The sequence below is a fragment of the Nycticebus coucang genome, chromosome 21 (genome assembly GCF_027406575.1).
Source record: "Nycticebus coucang isolate mNycCou1 chromosome 21, mNycCou1.pri, whole genome shotgun sequence".
NCBI lineage: Eukaryota > Metazoa > Chordata > Mammalia > Primates > Lorisidae > Nycticebus > Nycticebus coucang.
Window position 1 is genome coordinate 37,153,466 of NC_069800.1, and position 21,706 is coordinate 37,175,171.

A 21,706-nucleotide genomic window follows, 5' to 3' on the forward strand; every position below is an offset into this window, starting at 1 on the left:
AAAATTTAAAAGATACCAAAAAAGGTATTATAAAAATAAATCCCCTCCCATCCCGGAACACAGCTTAGTTCTCCTCCCAGGAGAAAACCAATCTAAACGCCTTCTTAATAATTACATTTAATTTGTTCCTCCTTATAAAAACCATAAGCATTCACAGCAAAAACTAACTTGAAAAAAAAACAGAACCACCATCACATTGGAACACATACAAAAGCACAAACTGAAAACCTCACCCTCAGCACCACTATCCACAGACATGCAGCATCTTTTATGTCCACATCCACTTTTCAAAAAAATGAACAAGATCAGAATCACAATATTGATTTTTCAAGATCTCACTAGCATCAGCAACACTTCCTCACAGCTACTTCCTTAAATGATTTTAATAGCTTTGTGATCTTCCACAGATAACAGACATTAGTAATTTCTAGATTTTCCTTACTCAAAGCAACATAGTGATAGGCCCTGAGACCTCAGTGCAACAAATTCCTAGAGGAGCAATGTGGGTCACAATGTATAGCCATTTTTTAAGAACCTGGATACTCATCAAACCCTCCAGTCCGTTGCCTTCCCCTCCTCACCCGCCATCTGCAGGACTAGGCATCTGATCTAAATGCTTAAGCTCAAGAAAAGACAAGGAAGTCTTGACTCATGCCCATCTCAACAGCTTTGTGTCCCCTAACCCTACCTCCAAATGTAGACTAAGGCCAAAGGCTGGTAACCTGCCTTGTTTATCCAGCCATACCTCCAAATGAAGACTAAGGCCAAAGGCCTCCTCTGGGCCTGGTAACCTGCCTTGTTTATCCAGCCATAGGGCTTACCTGGACCCATCCCAGTCCAAGGTGAGTCAGCTGAACACGGGCGGACCCCACCCTTCCCAGATCAGAAGCCCAGGTAAGACAAGGGCCACCTTCCAGGGAGGGGAGCAGACTGTCTCAGCAGTGGCTAGAGAAGGACGTGCAGCCGCACCTGGCCTGCAGGTAAGAGCCCAGCCATGACCCTATGCTAGCTGGGATTGGGATGAGTGAGACCTGCTCTTGCCCTGACTCCTTCCCTCCCTGCCTTGCCCTCCTATCCTGGGATTTCCCAGGCAGTCTCCTTTCTAAGTGCTTCACTCTATGAGTGAAGTATGAATGCGGGTTCCTTCTGACCCCAGCCCTGGCCAGGTTTGATTTGAGGGCTGAGTGATTTTCTTCACCCAGACATCATGAGAGCCCCAGGTTTCTTCTGACTGCCCATGGCTGTGCTCAAGGAGGTGGGACCCACATTCTGCCCCATGAAAGGCCAGGCCCACTGAAATCAGAGGCTGCAGACAGGAAAAGAATCTATTTCCTCAAGAAACCCAGAGCCCAAGCTGTCCTTACTTCTCTGGCTTGAACCTGTTTCTGTCAACAACCTCCCTGCTACAGCACGGAAAATCCTACTGGGGATAGGCCAATGGCTTTACCTAAGAACTGATTTCTTCATTTGGAGCCTGAAAATAGCCTGCACAGTCAGAACTGAGTAAGACCATGGACACTCAGAGGTAGTACATGCCCTCCATGTAGCAGGGTCTCAGAAACTGGGGCTGAAATGAGCCGGCTAACCTGGGCAGGCACCAAACTGGCTGCTTTATATACAGTGCCCCAAGCTAGTACCAATTCTGCCAACACCACCATATGTCACTGGGCTCCCTCCTCTTACCCTGCCCCTTAAGAATAGATTCTCTAAACATCAACTGGGGAAGCCTGTTACAATGAGATGTGGGTCACAGAACTCTGCTGTTCAGAATTCTCCAGTGGCTCCCATTTCACTCAAGTAAATGCTAGAGTCCTCCCCATGGCATACAGGCCCTTGGTGTTCTGACCCTCTCATTACTTCTCCAACCTCCTCCCTACCAATCCCCCTCTGAAGAAATGACTTCAGCCTCACTAGTCAGTGTCCAAATACAAGAGGCACCCCCTCCCCCCAGGGCCTTTGCAAAGGCTGTGCCCTGTGCCTGGAAGCTCTCCCCACCCCCCACCCCCATTAGGACTTTACTGGATCACCATCCCACTCTGCCAGTGAGGAACTTTCCAGACCACCTACACTTTACCCTCCTTCCTGTTTGCTTTTCTCCCTAGCACAGACAAAGGGAGAGCACAAAGTCACTGAGCCTATTTTTCCAGTTCTCATTTCCATCCACCTTCTGAAGATACACTTCCTTAAGGACAGAATATTAATTTGTTCACTGCTGGCATCTAATAGGTAAACATGAGTTGACTGAATGAATAGTAGCTATTATTGAATGTCTATTATGTGCTAGGTCCAATGCTAAATGCTTTCATATACATCTTAACTTTTAAAAACTCTTTTAATTGGGCGGTGCCTGTGGCTCAGTGAGTAGGGTGCCTGCCCCATATACCGAGGGTGGAGGGTTCAAACCCAGCCTCGGCCAAACTGCAACAAAAAAATAGCCGGGCGTTGTGGCAGGCACCTGCAGTCCCAGCTGCTCGTGAGGCTGAGGCAGGAGAATCGCATAAGCCCAAGAGCTGGAGGTTGCTGTTAGTCCTGTGACATCATGGCACTCTACCGAGGGCAGTAAAGTGAGACTCTGTCTCTACAAAAAAAAAAAAAATCTTTTAATCTCCAGGTAACTGTGATGCAAGTATCATTACCCCTATTACAAAGGGGGAAAAAAAGACATTCAAAAGTAACTTACGTCCAGGTGCAGTGGCTCATGCCTATATTCCCAGCACTCTGTGGGAGACCAAGGAGGGTGGATTGTCTAAGCTCACAAATTCGAGACCAGCCTGAACTAGAGCAAGACCCCCATCTCTAAAAAAATATATATATATATCTGGGCATTATGGCAGGCACCTGTAGTCCCAGCTACTTGTCAGGCTGAGGCAAGAGAATCACTTGAGCCCAAGAGTCTGGGGTTGCTGTGAGCTGTGATGCCACAGCACTGTACCGGGGCGACAAAGTAAGACTTAGTCTCAAAAAAAAAAAAAGTGATTCACCCATGTTCTGCTCTCAGTCTGAACCCAGTCCTGCTTCCACTGAGCCTGAGTTTAGGAGCATCAACATTTCTTGAGAAAGTCCATAGCCTTCTCCAGAAGGCAACAGAGCAGAAGAGAAAGGGGTACATGCTTGTGGCCTAGAAACAGCCTCTTCCCTTCCAACTCACTACATCCCTGGATTAATTTGGCCTTCCAGAGCTATTCCTCTGACTCTAACCCACACTTTCCTCCCCCACAGTCTTGTAAGAAGGGATGAATTGTCCACAGGAACAAGTAGGAGTCCCATAGCTTCAGCACTCTGGAAAGTGTTCCAAAGGAGTGTTCCCATTCTAAGTTCAAAGTAGGGGCCTACAGAGTCCTTTTCAGCCCTGCTGATCTCCCAGGACCTGACTGTTGTTTGTTGTGAGTAGTCTTACTACTTATATCAAAAAGTACAGACGTTTAGGGTTGGAAATCTGGAAGTGCTATAGGAGAGAAAAATTGTTCTGGGAGAAAATTAGGTGGGTTCTTTACCTTTCAGAGGAGACAATTATTTTGGGAAGTCACCAGCACAGAACTTCCATTGTCAGATTATAGGAATCAGGCAGCTTTTCAATTTAACTCAAAAGGGATGTGTTTTCTTTTTTTTGAGACAGAATCTCACTCTGTCGCCTGGGTAGTGCTGAGGCATCATAGCTCACAGCAACCTCAAACTCCTCTGTTCCAGTGATCCTCTTGACTCAGCCTTCTTAGTAGCTGGGACTACGGGTACCATATGGCCAGATAGTTTTTCTATTTTTAGTAGAGATGGGGTCTCACTCTTGCTCAGGCTGGTATCAAACTCCTGAGCTCAGGGGATCTACCTGCCTTGGCTTCCCAGTGTGCTAGGATTATAGGCATGAGCCACGTCACCAGGACTAGGGCTGTGTTTTCTCTCCCTTTCTAGGCTCAGGGGTATCCTTCAAAGGACTTTCTACTTACTAATTATAAACACAGATGGGAAAGGAAAGAAAGACCATATTTAGGTTTTTAGGCTCTCTCTTTCCTCTGGGTCTACTGGGTGCCAGGCACTGCACTCAGCACTAGGGAGTCACAAATGAGTGACAATCTCTAGCCAGTGAGGAAGACAGACAAACAAGCATAGCACAGGGGAAATCCAAACCAGGAAATGCAAAAGGCTTTGGCTCACAATAGGTGACTAACAAACTTGTGGAATGACTGATGAATAGGCAAACATATATGAGATGCGGTGGCCTAGAGAAGGGAGGCTTGGCAACCTCCGTGGGTATGTGTGAGGGTGGGGATCTGGGGGAAGACTTACAATTGAAGGTGGAAGAAGAGTTCAACAGAGAACAAGGCTGCAGAAGTTGTGAATGGCATTTAAGTCAGAGGGAACAGCACCTGCAAAAGCATGGGGGCGTGAATTAGCAGGTTAATTTTAGGATCAGTGGTTTAGAAAGAATGAAATGTGTGGTGAGTGTGGAAGAAAGAGGAGGTGAGATTGGAGACATTACCATAAATCAGGCCACAGAAATCTGAATGCCAGTTCAAGGTTTATCTTGAGGGTAACAGCTGGGTATGGCTTCAAAAGCAGAGCAAGGCAGAAGCTGAGAACTCACAAATTTCTGCCTCAGACTGTGGGTGGATTTGGTGAGACGGCTATGGAGGCACAACACAGCTGGGGAAAACGGGAGTCTAGTCCGGATAACCTGCCAGACGTAATGAAATAAGAGTCCAGAAGGCAGGTGGACTCTCAGGCCAGTCTATACCTGAAATAATACTCTATTCCCAACTCCTTGAACCTTCATCCTTCATGGCCCAGTCAAGACCTTTTTCCTTCCTCCAGGAGGTCTTACTGGTTACCCTAGCTTTCTCCTGCTCCCACAGACCCAACTGCCTGAGTCCCTTATAAAAGGCCTGGGGTCTGAGGAACTGATCTGCCTGGCCACGCGCAAGTCCGTTTTCCTGGGTAACGGGGGCTCAGTCAGTCAAGTCGATGGTGTGTGACACGAGGGTTGAATCTGCACCAAGGGGGAAAAGGCATTTTCAGCTCTGCACCTACTCCGGAGTCAAGGGTCGTAAAGAAATACGTGTGAGAGAAAGGGTGACGTCACAATGGGTAGGAAATATTCAGGGACTTGAGGCGCTAATGAAAGTAAAGGCAGCGAGGGGCCTTTCTTTTCATGACCAGCAACAAGCAGCCCGGAAGAGGGGCGTCGACTTGGTCCTCCTTACCACCCGCAGCTTCCTTAGTGAAGAATCTGCGACTTGAGCGCACTCCTGCTCCTTCGGAGGCTACAAATGAGCTTAGAGGCCAGGGGCGTAGGACTGAGAGGTCCCTAGTCGCCTTTAAAGTTCGATTTGACCGGCACAGCCGCCAAATCTGGTAAGGTGGGGGCGCGGAGCCGAACGAGCCTTAGCCTTCCCAGGCCGTACTCTGTTGCTTTACCTGATCTCTATGGAATCTGGCGCCAGACACCGGCGCTTGGAGAAAGCGTGAAACCGCGTGGACTCTAGTAACTCACCTGGCCAACGCCACGCCCGCCATTTTTCGCCCACCAGCCGCCGGGAATCCTGGGAGTCACCCCCTGCCGCACGCAGGCAGGGAGGCCGACACGCATGCGCCCTAGACGCCGCTGGGCAGCTACGTGTTGTCTCTGCGCCCACGCCGTAGCCCATAGCAACCGCCGCCGCAACCGGGAGACTGGTCTTCCAGCTGGGTTCGGGACCGGGGTCGGACTGAGGGTCGTTTGTAGATCTCTGGGAGGTGTGACAGTTGGGGAAGCTGAGGCTGGGAGGTGAAGGCAGGTCTCAGGGACCATTGGACCTCTCTACGGTACTCCAATGCATGGAGTTTGTGCCCGGTTGCTCCTGGTCCCCAAAGCGGGAAATTGAGGCTGAAAGGGGCTGGTTCCACCAGAGGCGACAAACCCTCTCCCCCTGCCGCACAGCCCTGTCTTTATAAAGGAGATGTGAGGGAAATGAAGGTGATTCATAATAAGAGAATATGCAGGGCAGCGCCTGTGGCTTAAGGAGTAGGGTGCCAGCCCCATATACCGGAGGTGGTGGGTTCAAACCTGGCCAAAAAAAATGCAAAATGATAATAATAATAATAAATAAAGATGTATGTTTTTAAAAAAGACACTTTGTAAGAGCTCTGGATTATATCCAGTCATGCTGTGCCCAACTTAAAAGAGTGAATGTAGGTATACTTGAAGACAAGTTTCTTTTCTTTCTTTTTCTTTTTTTTGAGACAAGAGTCTCACTGTGTTGCTTTCAATAGATTGCTGTAGCGTCACAGCTCACAGCAACCTCTTTTTTTTAGCATTTTTATTTTTTTATTTCCTTTTTAAAATTTTATTTATTAATTATTTTATTTTATTTTTTTGCAGTTTTTGGCTGGGGCTGGGTTTGAACCCGCCACCTCCGGCAAATGGGGACAGTGCCCTACTCCTTTGAGCCACAGGCACCGCCCAGCAACCTCTAACTCTTGGGCTTAAACGATTCTCTTGCCTCAGCCTCCCAAGTAGCTGGGACTACAGTTGCCTGCCACAACATCCGGCTATTTTTTGTTTGTAGTTGTCATTGTGTTTGGCAGGCCCGGGCTGGATTTGAACCCACCAGCTCCGGTGTATGTGGCTGGCGCCTTAGCTGCTGAGCTATAGGCGCTGAGCCTAGCAGACAATTTTCAACTGAATTGTGCCAACAGTTTATACTTGACATCTTGAGTAAATGGCCAAATATAGTATTCGTATACAATCATGGAGTGACTGTGACAGCAAAAATGCAGGCAGACATGGGCATGCTGTTCTGGTGACTCACCTGTAGTGAGCAGGGTCCACGGTCATTTGCCACAATGGTGAACAAAGTATAACTTCCATTAACCTGATAAATGCATTGCTGGATAATATAGTATATATTAAAACTGGACAAAATTTATTGTATTCGTATATAAAACAGATGGTAAAGACGTTTGTTCGTTTGGCTTTTTAACCTACCTAAAGGTTTGGCAGGACATTTGAAAGTTGTACAAGACAGAACCGCTTGTTGCGGTCAATTGTTTTTTCCATTACAAGAAGTCCAAATTCCTGCTCCCTCCACCTCCTAAATGCTAGTAGAATCTCCTTAGTCTTGTGACACCCAAAAATGCTCACACAATTTTCCATCTGTTCTTTGAAATACCACTGATTTATTCGGTGAAATAATTTTTGCCAGTATGCACGTTCCGGGCACCGTCTTGGTGGGGTGGGATCATGTGTTGAACAGGACCTCCTGCCCTTCTGACTAGGGTCCAAGGTGAGAAAATACCCAGTATTAATCATTTAATATGGGCAGTACAGGTCAGGGGTGGAATACACAGGAAGACCCAGCTTGCTGACAGGGGGCCACAGAGCCTGGGAAAGCCAACCAAAGAAGTAGCATCAGAACTGAGCCTTGAAGGAGCACTATACAGAGGAGGGTGCCAAAATAGGCCGGGGGTGCCTGGCACACAGTGGACACTCAAAATGTTTTGGATGACCAGCTGGACAATTGGATGAGACACCAAGCATATTTTCTGGCAGGGAGCCATTCCAGGGGAATACAGTCAACCCTCCATATCGCTGGGTTCTGCATCCATGAATGCAAGCAACCACAAATTAAAAAGTTAAATAAAAAATAGCAAAGCAACAATAAAAAATAATTCAAATAAAAATGCAATATAGTGACTATTTATTTAGCATTTATATTGTATTAGGTATTATAAGTAACCTAGAGAAGATTTAAAGTATATGGGAGAATGTTCTTAACTTATATACAAATACTATGCCATTTTATATAAGGGACTTGAGCATGCTTGGATGTTGTTATCCGTGGGGCTGGGGTGGGCATCCTGAAACCAATTCTGAGGAATGACTGTACCTGTTTCCTGACTCCCCCAAAGTTCAGCACTAAGTTGGAATGCAGTGGAGAAGGGATCTCAGAAAAATAGTTGTGGATCTCTGCTACTCTGCTCCCCCAGAGAACAGCTGCCAAAAATATAACTGCTATACTGCTTAAATGTTAGAAAAATCAGGGCAGAGGTGACCTCTTATTTTCGCATCTGCCATTCATTTATGGTCCTGGTGGCAGGGCATGCTTTTGGCAGATGGTAACTGCTGAGGACTGTCCCAAGATAAAAAATCTTCCAGAGTCGTACACAGAGGAGAAGGCCACAGACAAAAGGGTCTCTTTCCCCAGGTTGTCTAAAGGAAGTCAGAGTCAGAATCCATCTCCTCCTAGAAAATTCCTGTCCTCTTGGAATGGTCACTTCTGCCTCAAAGCCCAGGCTGGGGCAAAAGTCTGGAACTGGCTGCTTCCAGGAGCCACGTAGGCAGTGGTAATCAGCAGGGCTGGATGGGAACTTTAGGAAACAGGAAGTCACCTGCAGCCCCATCTAAGAGGTAGGCTGAGAGTTAGCCTGGGTAGGGGTTGCCATGAATGATTCCTGCTCTTGCCTAAAAATATTTTTGTTTTTTTCAGTACAAGTTAGAGAAAAGAATTTTACATTTCTAGATTTTTAAATGTTGGCACTAATTCAAACTTAGAAAAACAAAACAAGACTCTGAGAGGCAAGAAAACACATTTGGGACCTCCGGTTTTTGTTTCCATCCCAGGAAAGTTACCAGGGGAAAGTGGAAGCCCAAGCAGGATCCATTGCCTCTGGCAATATTACTGAGTTAGCCTCCATGATAGGGGTTAGAGTTTTCACAGCAAATTAAAAGGCCTAGTTCCTGCCCTCTTGGACCTCCCAATCTAGTGAAGTAGACAGGTAGAAAGGCAATTAGAGGAGTGACGGATCTTCAGGAGGAGTGAGGACAGGCAACAGGGCTAAGTGGAGCAAAAATCAAGGAAGGCTTCCTGCAAGAAGGGTGCTCTGGCCTAGGACTTGAAAATTATTAGGAGTTAACCAGGCAAGGAGTGAGGGGTAATCCAGATAGAGGGAATAACACATGCAAAGGAGACACAAGGAAATTAGATCCATTCAGGGATCTGAAAGTAATTCATTGTGGCTGAAGCTGAAAGGGGCAGCTGGGAGAAAAACATAAGGCAAGAAGTGGAGCTGGTCAACTAGGTAGTGGTCACAAAGAAATGTATGTTTCAACTCAGTGGCCCGGGTGTAAGAGACAACCAAGTGGTGGGACAGGGGCGCACTGAGTCAGGTGCTCTTCAACTGTATCTCCTATGCCGCAGTCCAGGGTCTCCAAACCTTCCTGTTTGTAAGGCACAACAGGAAATTAGATTTTTTTTTTTTTTTTTTTTTTTGAGGCAGAGTCTCACTGTTGCCCTGGGTAGAGTGTCCTGGTGTCATCATAGCTTACAGCAACCTCAAACTTCAAATTCCTGGGCTTAAGAAATCCTCTTGCCTCAGCTCCCCACGTAGCTGAGACTATAGGTGCCTGCCACGACACCTGCCTTGTTTTTCATCTATTTTAGTAGAGATGGGATTTCACTCTTGCTCAGGCTGATCTGGAACTCCTGAGCCCAAGGGATCCTCCCACCTTGGCCTCCCAGAGTGCTAGGATTACAGGCATGAGCCACCACACCCGTTTAGGAAATTAGATTATTAAATGCAATGTCTTAAGTTTTTCTTTCAGACCTCTAATCTAAATGCGTATGATATTCTGCAATGTCCAATAAAATCTATTTATATCCGTTGGCCACCACTTCCTATCTTTGGAAGCTCATGAAGGCCCTGAGAACCACTTTAGGGCATGTAAATTCTGCTGGTGCGGGGAGCTGCTGATTGCCATCTGGAGAGCTGCAGGAGGGGAGGCAGCAACTTGTTTGGAGGTTGTCCTGGCGCCTGGTGAGGGGCATGTTAATGATAGAGGTCTGTGCTTCATGGGATATGGGAGAGACAGATCTGATGACAGATTAGAAAGGAAGGTGGGGGCAGAGGCTGAGGCTGACACAGGAGTCAAGACAGCAAGAGCCAACCAAGGAGAAAGAGCAAGGGTGGTTGAGGTCCTTGGGAGCCTGTGAGTTACTCAGGGAGGTGCTGACAGATCTGTTCTTGGGGGTGCTGAAGTCACCTCACCCCTGGCATAGCCCACACAGTTCCCTGTGCCACCCTGGGGCATTCCTTTATCATGTGCCCTGCCTGCTCCATGTGGGCTCAGTGGTGTGAACAGAACACACCTTGACCCCCCCAGGACTGCAATCCCGCCAAGAAGATAGGACATTGATGAGTTGAGGCCGGAGGCTGGCCCTGCACTGACTGTCCCAGGGGACAGAGCCCTAGATGGGAGGGCAGTCATCTCACTGCCAGGGAGCCAGGGGAGGTCTGTCCTGCAGGAACTGAGGGTGACAAGGAGATATGGGGTAGACTGCCTCAAGGAAGACCTGGAGGTGACAGAGCCAGCAGTGAGTGGGTAAAGGGAAAGAATTCAGAAAGATGAACTGCCCCTCCCCCACATTTCATCTGCAAAGGAAATAAAGCATTTCTCCCTGGTGATTCCTTTGAATTTCTCTGGACACCTTGCTCGGAGTCCCTGCTGATGCTCTGCTGGGACAGTGAGGTGCTGGTAACTGTCCATAGTGCCCTGCCCCCCACTCTCCTACTACTGGCAAAGTGCTCTGTTGGGTGTTAAAATTCTGCTATGGTTTGTGATTTTATGGATTTCCTTTGCTCTAATTTCCCTGTTGCCAAGATCACAAAGCAACAGTGAGTTTGGCAATGGGTGGTAGACAGCAGAGCCCAGATGTTAAAATGGGGTCAGGGGTGTGGACAGGGGGATTCTGGAGGGCCTGCTGCCTTTCTGTTTTCTTGTCTTTCTTTCTTTTTTTTTTTTCAGAGACAGGGTCTTACTTTGTCGCCCTCGGTAGAGTGCTGTGCCATCACAGCTCACAGCAACCTCCAGCTCTTGGGCAATTCTCTTGCCTCAGCCTCCTGAGTAGCTAGGACTACAGGCACCCGCCACAACACCTGGCTATTTTTTTGTTGCAGTTTGGCCGGGATTAGATTTGAACCCGCCACCCTCAGCATATGGGGCTGGCGCCCTACTCACTGAGCCACAGACACCACCCTCTGTTTTCATATCAAATCCCAGCTCACTTGCTGCAGTGGGATGATGCTGTGTGAATCCCACACTGAAGCCCGGTGTACAGCAGGTGCCGAATATGCACCTCCAGCCAAGTTAGGTCTTAAGAGACCAGACCACATTAGCCCAGCTGACCTTTGAAACTGGGTGGCTAAGAATGTGTCCCGTGAGCCTGCCTTTCTGGGCCAGCATGTCCTGGGCCTAGTTCTAAAGCCCAGAGTCAGCCCAAAATGATGGGATGGTATTTTGAACATGGAGACCAGGGTCTCAGGTACCAGACACTGGTTCAATTCCATTGCTCCCATCTCTAAAATGGGAGCAATAATAGCTGCTGATACCTGTCTCATATCGGAGAGTGCTGCACACATGGGCAGGAGACGGGTGTCCCAGCCTCCTCCTAAGATGGTGAGAGTGCATCCCCATCCTGCCTCACCCTCTGCACTCTGCAGGGTGCTCCAAGGAGCAGCCATGTCTGTCCTGTACCCATCGCTGGAGGACCTAAAGGTGGACCAAGCCATCCAGGTAAGCTGCCAGGCCCTATTAGCCTGGGTTCCCTGATGGGGGACTGGGGATTACCCCGGGGTAACTCAGGAAGGCTTGCTCTGAAAGATGCAGGCCTCAGGGCATGCAGGTACCCACTGCAGGGCCTGCTAGGCACAGAAGGTGTCCAGAGGCCAAGGCCAGTGGATTTGCAGCAGGAATGGAAAAGATCTGCTCTGTCCTGCTCTGTCCCAAACTTTCCTCCCTCTGGAACAGTTAGGCCCCATGCTCTAGGGCAGGCTTTCAGAAGAAACCCAGTGGGCATGGGATTTGGCCTGTTCAGTTCCCAGAAGCCCCTTCCTTCCTCCATCCTGCCACCTCATGGTCCCAGTGGGTTTTGAACATTTGGGACTTTTCAGCTGGAAATTCACTGAGAGGTGGGCCTTGATGTTCTGCCTGCTGCAGGCAGTAAATGGATCACGACATTTGGTGGAGCATGGGCCACCGAGAGCCTGATCCTGGAAGGAAGCACATCTGCAGAAGCCTTATTTTCATATGACCTTGAGTCTTGAGGGTTCATGAACACCCCTGGGTTTACCCCACACCCAGTGCCCATACCCCTGGTTTCAGGGAGCCCCAGGCCAGGCCACAACTGACTGGCACTCCCGGCCTTTCTGCAGGTCCAGGCCCGAGCCACACCGAGGATGCCCACCCTGCCAGTCCAGACGGCAGCTGTCTACCCACAGGCAGGTGAGTGCGTTGGGCTGGTGCCCCTTGCTAAGCCTGGCTGATGCCCAGCCCCTTCAGGCCGGAGGTCTTCAGGGCAGCACGGTGGCATCAAAGCTTTGGGAGGCTCTGGGGCCACGGATTCAACATGGTAGGAGGAGAGGTCCCAGACTTCCAGCTGCCACCTACCTCTTACCACCTGGGTGACCTTGGCCAAGTCATCTTGCCTCTTAGGGCCTTTGTCTATGCTGCTTCTCTCTCTCCATAATTGCCTGATAATCTCCTATTTATTCTTCCAAACTCAGCACACACAGCTGGGGAAGCCAGGGTTTCTCTGAGACCCTCAGCTAGACTCCCTCAAGTGTATGATACCTGTCATATACACACCAGTTGTGGGGCTTTTTTCTTTTCTTTCTTTTTTTTTGAGACTGAGTCTCATTTTTTTGCCCTCAGTAGAGTGCTGTAGTATCACAGCTCACAGCAATCTCAAACCCTTGGGCTTAAGCAATTTTCTTGCTTCAGCCTCCTAAGTAGCTGGGACTACAGGCACCTGCCACAAGGACTGGCTCTTTTTTGGTTGTAGTTGTCATTGTTGGCAGACGCAGAATGGATTCGAACCTGTCAACTCCAGTGTATATGGCTGGCGCTCTAGCCACTGAGCTATAGGCACTGAGCCTGTGGGTCTTTTTTCTATATAAACATTTTTTTCTATATAAACAATTTCCAGATCAGCATGTCAACACCATCCTGGTAACCCACCCTCCTGTGATCCCAGGAATGAAACGCCACGCAGGGCAGAGGGAGAGAGCCACCTGCCAGGCCCTCCTGGCTGGAACTGGGGCTGGCCTAGAACTGGGGCTGGCCTAGGGTAAGGGGGAGGTGGAGGAAAGAGAGGACAGCAGACAGAGCATCTGAGAGAGAAGGGACCAGAACCACTTGTTTTTTCTGCTCAGGCCACCATAACAAAATACTAGTCTGGATGGCTTACATCATAGGAATTTATATTCTCACACTTCTGGGGGCTGAAAGTCCAATATTTAGAGTCTGGATAACCTGCCTTCTGGTGAGGGCTCTCTTCCTGGCTTGCAGACAGCCGTTTCCTCCTGGTTGAGTCCTCACGTGGCCTTTCCTCAGTATATTTGTGACTGAGAGCGAGCATGCACAAACTCGCTATTGTTTCTCATAAGGATGCTTGTCCTGTGGGACGAGGGCCCCACACCTATGACTTCACTTAACCTTAATTATTTCCTTAGAGGCTCTGTCTCCAAAAATAACCATGCTGGGAGTGGGGCTTCAACACAGAAACTGTGTGGGGACACAAACATTCAGATCATAATATCTCCCAGATGTTGTTGCTGGTCCTGGCAGGTCCCCTGCACCAGAGGGGACATAAATTTCCAAGAAGATGCTCCCAGGTGCAGAGCTGGGGCATAGGCTGCCCGCCTGGCAGTGCTGGTCCTGAGGACACAGCTTCACCTTTTCATGGAGCTTTCGGATTACTTGCCTATCACCTGCCACTGTGGGTGGGCTTTATACACTATTTCACCCTCACTATACCCCTTGAAAGGGGATGCTGGGAACACTGGCTTAGTGAGGGCAGCAACTCCCTGTCTCTCATGCTGCCACGTGAGGCCGCATAGGGAGACCAGGATGTTTGCAACTCCTGGAGTTGCTTGTGAGTCTTGATTCTGGTCCTGCGGTACTGAACTTGAACTCAGACTCAACTCTTCTCCTCGTCACTATGCGAAAACCACCCTTTGCAGAGGCCTGCCCTCATGTGCTGGTGGGCCCCTCCCAGACCCAGCATAGGCTCTAAACCTTGTGTTGCATGTCTGGCTGGTGTCACATAGAGCCAGTGGAGTTGAATACCAAAGTGTCCCATGCTGTCCCCAGACAAAGGCAGACCCCGCCCCTGGGAACTTCCAAGGAGCATTCTGGGGATATGCTGTGTTCTTGAAAATGAGCGTCATGCCCGGGCCCCCTTTCTTAATAAAGTGAGCAGCCATCCAGAAGCCAGGCCGAGATGGTGAGACACATGCCCCTAAGTGATGTCTTTCTTTTTCCTTCCTCCCTTCCCATCAGTTTTGTACCCAAATCTGGCAGAATTGGAAAGTTATATGGGTCTTTCCCTCTCCAGCCAAGAAGTCCAGCAGAACCTGCCTCAGATTCCAGAAGGTGACAGTGTAGGTATTTGTCTTCTGTCTACTGCAACTGCAAAATGTCCCAACGCTCCTTCCTTCTTGGTCTTGTTTGAACAGACTTCCTCTCCATGTGTTTGAATCTCTTCTTTCCCCAGCATTCTTGTGGCTCTGTTTCTTGATGGCACTTTTCATTTTGAGCCTTCATGGAAAGCACCGTGGGGTTTTGTGGTTTCACATCTTCCCACAGGCCTTGGGGCTAGAGGACCAGGGTGTGCCCTTTCACCTTTGGCCTGAGCCTGCTGGAGGGAGAAGGAGGACATTAACGCTAACCCGAGCCTGGGGGCATCTAGTGCAGGGCTGCCTCCTGGACAGGCAAGGCCAAGAGAGCAGGAGCTTGTGACCCAGCTCTGGCCCTCTGATTGATCTTTGCTTTCCATGGCTTCGGGAAGCAAAATAAACCATAACAGAAATGCTCGTTACTGAAAATGTTTCTGCTTATTGAATCAGTTCCCACTATAGCCCCTGCCGATTACCTCTGGTGTCCCTGAGGCCGACCTATTAGTCCTTCCTACCTCCTGAGCTAATGAAACTGATTGGGAAGCGAAACTTCAAGTCCTTATGGCCACAGGATTTTCAAGAAGGTGACAGAAGTGACAATGGAGAACAGCCACAGCCACAAACAAAGCCACTGCCAAATGAGGTTCTGACAGGACCAAGTTGACAAGGCCATGTGGGACCTTGAGAATTCAAAACTGATGACACCCTGGGTGTTTCTCCACAGTGACCCCTTTGATGGACAGACTGTGAGATACAAACATGAAGCAAAGAAGTTCATGCAGTAGCCAGCTCCACTTTCATTATTTTTTATTCTAATAACCAAGGCATAAATGCATCCAACCTAAACTGGGATAAAAATATAAGATGGGAAATGCATTTTAGTAATTTCAAAACTGTTTCATGGCTTTTAACTTTTTGTTTTTAAATAATAATAGGTTCATAGGAAGTGGTGAAGAGTGCAGAGAAGTCCCTTGTACCTTTCACCCAGTTTCCTAGGTGATTACATGTTGCATAACTATAGTACGATATCAAAGCCAGGAGTTTTACAGTGGTACAGTGTGTGTTCGTAGTTTTATGTCATTTTCTCCAATGTGTAGATTCATGTAATAACCACCCCAACTGAGACACAGAACTATTCCGTCACCACAAAGATCTTCCCCCTTGTCCCTCTGTAGTCATGCCCAGCCCTGACAACCACTCCTTTTTTTCCCCATCTCTCTAATTTTGTCATTGCAGAATGTTGTATAAACAGGATCATACAGTATGTGACCTTCCCAGGTTGGATTTTCTCATTCCACATAATGCCCTCAAGATCCACCCAAGTTATTCTGTGTATCAAGTTTGTTCCATTTCATTGCTGAGTAGTATTCCAGGGTGTGAATGTACCAGGGTTTAACCTGTGGAGGGACATGTAGTTGTTTCTAGTTTGGGGCTATTATAAACAAGCTGTTTGTACGTGTGTGTGTATATATATATATAAAAAGTGTATATATATATATATACACACACACACACACACTTTTTTTGTGTATATATATATGTATATACACTTTTTTTGGAGACAGTCTCACTTTGTCACCCTCAGTAATGTGCCTAGTGTCATACCTCACAGCAACCTCAAACTCTTAGGCTCAAGCAATCCTCTTTCCTCAGTCTCCAAAGTAGTTGGGACTACAGGTGCTCACCATAATACCTGGCTATTTTTAGAGACGTGTTCTCGTTCTGGCTCAGTCTGGTCTCGAACTCCTGAGCTCGGCAATTCTCCTGCCTTGGCCTCCCAGAGTGCTAGGATTACAGGTGTGGATTACATTGCACACGGCCCTAAGGTTCATATTTTTGCCCATGATTATTCAATCACTCCAGCCCCATTTGTTGAAAAACACTTTGGGGCAGCACCTGTGGCTCAGTGAGTAAGGCACCGGCCCCATATATCAAGGGTGGCGGGTTCAAATTCGGCCCCGGCCAAACTGCAACAAAAAATAGCCAGGCGTTGTGTCGGGTGCCTGTAGTACCAGCTACTCAGGAGGCTGAGGCAAGAGAATTGCCCAAGAGCTGGAGGTTGCTGTGAGCTGTGACGCCACAGCACTCTACCCAGGGCAACAAAGTGAGACTCTGTCTCTAAAAAAAAAAAAAGAAAGAAAGAAAATATTCTTGCAGTCCTGTCAAAAAGCAGTTGCTCTTAGTTGTTTGCTACTGTTTCTGGATTTCTGAATTTTGTTCCATTGATCCTTATTCTCTCCTTTTGCCAGTATCACACTGACTTAATTACTGTAGCTGGGTAAGTCTTGAAATTTGGTAGTGATTCTTCTCACTTTATTCTTCTTGTCAGAATTGTTTTAGCTATTTTAATTCCTTCATCTTTTCATATAAAGTTATAATCAACCTTACCTGCATCTACAAAATATCTTTTAGAGATTTTGATAGAAGTTGTGTTCTAGCTGCATATCAATTTGGGGACAATTGATAGGATTACTAGTTCTTTCAATCCATGAATACAGAAGATCTTCCATTTATTTAGTTCTTCTTGGATATCTTTTATCTAGTATTTTGTCATTTACAGCATACAAATTTTATAGATGTTTTTGTTAGATTTACATCTAAGTATTTCCTTTTTTTTTGAATGATTATAAATGGTATTTTTAATTTCAGTTTCCACATGCTCATTGTTGGTATGTAGAGGTACAATTGATTTTTGTATGTTTGTCTTGTTTCCTATGACTTTACTGAACTCATTTATTAGGTCTTGAAGTTTATTTGTAGATTTCTTGGGATTTTTCTAGTAGACCATCCAGTCATCCATAAATAGGAACGATTTTATTTTTTCTTTTCTGATCAGTATGCCTTTTTCCCTTTTCTTGCCTCATTGCACCGGCTAGGTTTTCCAGTACTGTGCTAACAGTAGCGGTGAGAGTGGGCATCGTTACCTTTTACTGCATCTTAAGGGGAAGCATTCATTCATTTTTATACTTTTGGCTTAATTTTTTTCAAGACAAAAATCAAAGGGAGCCCTTTTATACCCCATTACTCTATTTACTGTGAATTTTGTTTCTATGTTACGTGGATTTTCAAAGAGTTTTTTCCTGATATCAAAATGAGAGTCCCCTTCCGGCATCCCACCTCCTTTCCCCATTTCCCTGGCTTTGGGGGGGTGCGGACTTTGACGCCCCCTAGTGGCTCTCTCAGTCTGTGAGTAGAAGTGTGTGGTCTAGGGGGACCCTGTGGGCCAGCGACCCCCTGAGGTACGGGGTCTGAGGAGCCTGGCTGACTCCTTTCTCCGCTGGTGTTTGCAGACAGCGGGCTCCGGCCCCTGGCCAGGCCAGGTGGTGGCCCCGGTGTCCGGGAACAACCTGGGCGTGCGGCGTGCTGAGATCAAGCCCGGGGTGCGCGAGATCCACCTGTGCAAGGACGAGCGCGGCAAGACCGGGCTGCGGCTGCGGGCCATCGACCAGGTAGGTGGGCGGGGGCGGCGAGGGAAAAGGCCCCAGCTGTACCCACTCCTCCGCCGGGCCGAGAAGGGACAGTAGTGCCAGGCGGACTGGGGGCGCTTGTCCTGCACAGACTCAGACCCCCTATATGCCCCAGTATGGAAGGAGCAGAGCAGCCATCCACACCCCTAAGGCAGGTTTTTCCTCTCAATCTCTCCTCCCCCAAACCCCAGGGCTTGGTGCTGGGTTGCAGGGGGACTCTCTGCCGCCCCCTCCCGTCTCCTGTCTCTGAGAGCTGCCCCTCCCTACCTGCTCCCAACCTGCTCCCAACCCGCTCTTCACCTGGCTGGGATGTGGCACCCAGGAAGAGCCCAGAAGCTCCATGTCTTTGTGAGAGGAGGCACAGCAAAGGGGTGCAGCCTCTGCCAGGGCTGAAACCTTGACTCACCTTCCTAGCTGTGTGGCCTAGAAAATGGGGCAACCATGGCACCTGCCATGCACAGCTGTAGGCTCCCAGAGTATCAGAGGAAAACAACAGCTTGGAGAAGGGATCTGGGCTCAGGATAGGCAAGGACGCTGACTCTGGGGATGGGCCTCTCCCCAGGGGCTCTTTGTGCAGTTGGTCCAGGCCAACACCCCCGCATCCCTCGTGGGGCTGCGCTTTGGGGACCAGATCCTGCAGATTGATGGGCGTGACTGTGCCGGGTGGAGCACAGACAAAGCCCATCGGGCTGTGAAGAAGGCGTCAGCTGAGAAGATCGTCATGATTGTTCGGGACAGGTGAGTATCAGGCCTGAGGAGCCCCTCGGTCTGACCCCAGCCGTGTCCCTAGGCTAGCTCACTGTCACTCCCTGCCAGGCCATTCCAGCGGATTGTCACCATGCACAAGGACGGCGCGGGCCATGTCGGCTTTATCATCAAGAAAGGGAAGGTTGTCTCTGTGGTCAAAGGCAGCTCTGCGGCCCGCAACGGGCTCCTCACCAAGCACTGCCTGTGTGAGGTGAATGGGCAGAATGTCATCGGGCTGAAGGTAGGCAGGGGTGCCAGGGCCTGGGGGCACCTGGGTGGTGGTGGTGGATAGGTTCAGGTCTGGAGACAATTGCAGCCCCTGCCCCCATCAGCTTCCTTACCCTAAGGTTGCTGTGAGGGTTTAGTAAAACTGTACGTCTAAAAAGCTCCAAGCAGTGCAGGTGGTAAGTGCTCAATAAACGTTAACTATTGCTTCTCACACACAGAAGTGAGAGGTACGACAGAATAAGGGGCATGATGACAGTTGAGGACACGACACCCTGGAGGCTTCTGGTTGTATGGATGCCTCCTTATTCTGTGTGGCACTTCCATTGGCATACTGGATCAAGTTCAGTAATAGGAGTATTTTAGAAAATTGTCATTCAGAAATCCATTTCTGGCCATTATTCAGTTTTCAAGGGGGTATGTGTGGTGAGTCTTATCTTTAGCAAGCAAGAAGGAGTAAGTAGTCTAAGATCTGTGGATGGAATGAGGGGTTGATATTTGGGGGGAATTGGTCCCCAAACAAATGAAAGTAGCTTTGTCCTGACTTGATGCCTCTTGGGCCAAGAGTGCCTCTCAGTCTGAGCTGTGATATAGGGCAAGAGACCCTTCCTCCTGCAACCAGTGTTGGCGCTCACATGGCAGGTCCCCCAGCAGACATGGTCTGGGTGGTGGCAGATGGTCTTTCAGACCAGCTGTGTGCTGTCACCATGCCATTCTTGCCACACGTCTGCTTTCTTGTGCTTGACGACCCCCCACTTTCCTGGGAGGTTTGTTCTGGTGGCTCCTGATGATTGTGATCAGGAAATTCCTCTAATATTTGTCTGAGATCCCTCCCGCTGCATTCTCTCCCCTTCCTCTGGGATCAGACATGACAATTCAAAGGCAACCTATTATTGTACATGTACTTAAAAAGCTGAGAACACTAATACTGATTTTGAGTGTCTGGAACTTTCAGAGATGAGTTCGCTCACTCCCTCCAAAGCATTACAGTTCTTTGATCTTAACTGTTCTGAAGAACAGTTGTTCTAAGATGTGATTCTCTCATCCTTACTGATGGCTCAAGGCATCACCATGAACTTACAGTTGCTCTATAGAACTTGTGAAGCTCTTAGGGACTGGGTTTACCATTTTGCTGAATGGCTCCAGACAGCTATGCCTCCTAAGCTCATTGATCTTTCCAAAGTTTGTGTATTTCCACCTGTGGCCGTCACTAGTCCTGTCTATCACATCTTCTCCCACTTTTCTGAAACAACTAAGGAAATGTGATCATGTTTTATGGATGTGTAATATAAAGGTCAGTAGGCTCCGAGTAAGGGTCTGAGGCTTTTAGTGTTCAGACCTTCTAGAGACTTAGTCTCATGTTCTCTCCATGATCTAAGTGGTGCCCACAGGGCTTTCTCTTCCTACCAGTCAACCAGATGTACAAGGAAGAGGACCCTTGTAGCTCTGGCTCAGGCTGGCAGCCAGCAGGAGCTGGAAGGTGGGTGGGTGTGCCTGCCTCCCACTGGATGGTTATTCTCTTTGTGCTTTGGGGCCAGAACCCAAGTGTAACTGTGGCCTGGGAGATGGGATAGAAAATTTAGGCTTGCATCTCTGGGAACCCTTGTTTCCAAGGAGAATCACTCTTGGAAAGAGTGTGGATGTATCAGTCAGGCCCACATAGCTGGCCTTTAAGGTAAGGGTAGGGAGTGGTTCTCATTAGACTAAGGAGATGCTCAGGTGGGAGATGCATGGCCTCACTCAGGCAAGACCACACCCAAATATCTGCCCTCTCCTGATAGGCAGCCCCACCCCTGTGGCCAGGTGTCAGTGGTGTCCCACAGAGGGGCCTGCAAAGTTGCCCCCAGTCCCTAGTCCCCAGGGTGACCGCTCACCTACCTCCCCTTCAGGATAAAGAGATCATGGAGATTTTGGCCACAGCTGGGAACATCATCACCCTGACTATCATCCCCACTGTGATCTATGAGCACATGGTCAAGAAGTAAGTCTCCCCCCCCCACCCTTCTCCCTCTCCATCCTACCTCCCCTGGCATACCTGGGCTCAGCCACCCCCTACCTCAGTGGTAACACAGGGCATAGGTCCAGCCTGTCCCCACCTCCCTCCAAGGTAGCTGGTGGCTTCAGGTGACTCGAAAGTCTTAGAACTAGAAGTGAAGGCCCACGTAGGGATGCACAGGCTTAGGGCAGGGGGAGGGGACTTGCACAGAGAAGGAGTTGGAAGTTTTGGCCACTGTTGTTGCTGTTCCCAGGTTGTCTCCGACCCTGCTCCACCATACCATGGACCACTCCATACCAGATGTCTGAAGCCACAGGAGGGCAGCATGGGCCCTCCCACAAGAGGGCAGCTGGCCTGCTGGTCTGAGGTCAAGGTGTCTTGAGGGCACAGGTTCCAGGTGGGTGGACATTGGATGGCAAGGTCTTTCATTTATACACAGGTCCCCTGGGAACCTCAGACCCCTAGCTGCGCTGAGGCTCAGGTAGGGCCCACGGGCAGTAGATTCTTTGTGCTGGTTTAAGTGCTGGGCACACAGACAGGCGGGCTAAATACTTCTCAAAGTTGCAACTGGGTCCCTTTCAAGACTTTGCCTGTAGCAGGAAAACATTGCATATTTTAAGAGAACAGAAAGTTCTGAGAACTTTGTCTTCACTTGCTCTTTGTCACAGACTATACAAAGTTATGACCCTTTACTGTCTTTTGAATAAAGATTTGACTTTAAGCAAAACCCCTTCCTCAAAGGAATCGAAAATTCTGGAATCCTTGGCCCTATGACATGAGAAGGCTGGATTTCTTTTAAACAGTGGTGAGACCAAAGCCTTTTCTACACATCAACTCTGAGGACTGT

General features: G+C 48.7%; 1 protein-coding gene and 1 long non-coding RNA gene across 11 annotated transcripts in view; one reads left to right on the plus strand and one right to left on the minus strand.

Moving 5' to 3' along the window:
• LOC128573922 (uncharacterized) overlaps positions 1-10,691 on the minus strand; it is a 57,946-nt gene extending 47,255 nt beyond the window's left edge. For all 4 annotated transcript variants that reach the window (XR_008376573.1, XR_008376572.1, XR_008376571.1 and 1 more), the window contains exons 1-2: positions 5,486-10,691; positions 4,282-4,361 (exon numbers count right to left, since the gene is read on the minus strand). This is a non-coding gene — a long non-coding RNA (uncharacterized LOC128573922). The remainder of the gene's footprint in view (positions 1-4,281; positions 4,362-5,485) is intronic.
• SDCBP2 (syndecan binding protein 2) lies at positions 900-21,702 on the plus strand. Of its 7 annotated transcripts, none has more exons than XM_053574457.1 (11): positions 900-980; positions 2,103-2,226; positions 11,470-11,542; positions 12,181-12,250; positions 14,309-14,409; positions 17,074-17,103; positions 17,715-17,873; positions 18,454-18,629; positions 18,708-18,879; positions 20,753-20,844; positions 21,113-21,702. In XM_053574457.1, the coding sequence occupies exons 3-11, from the start codon at positions 11,489-11,491 to the stop codon at positions 21,165-21,167; spliced, it is 909 nt and encodes a 302-aa protein (XP_053430432.1). In that variant the 5' UTR covers positions 900-980; positions 2,103-2,226; positions 11,470-11,488; the 3' UTR covers positions 21,168-21,702. The 7 variants fall into 7 exon arrangements, with proteins under 7 accessions (XP_053430432.1, XP_053430433.1, XP_053430435.1 ...); XM_053574458.1 differs by having other exon boundaries at positions 12,181-12,229; positions 14,306-14,409; positions 21,113-21,700; XM_053574460.1 differs by lacking the exon at positions 17,074-17,103 and having other exon boundaries at positions 902-980; positions 12,181-12,229; positions 14,306-14,409; positions 21,113-21,610.
• Positions 21,703-21,706: the final 4 nt, after the last annotated feature.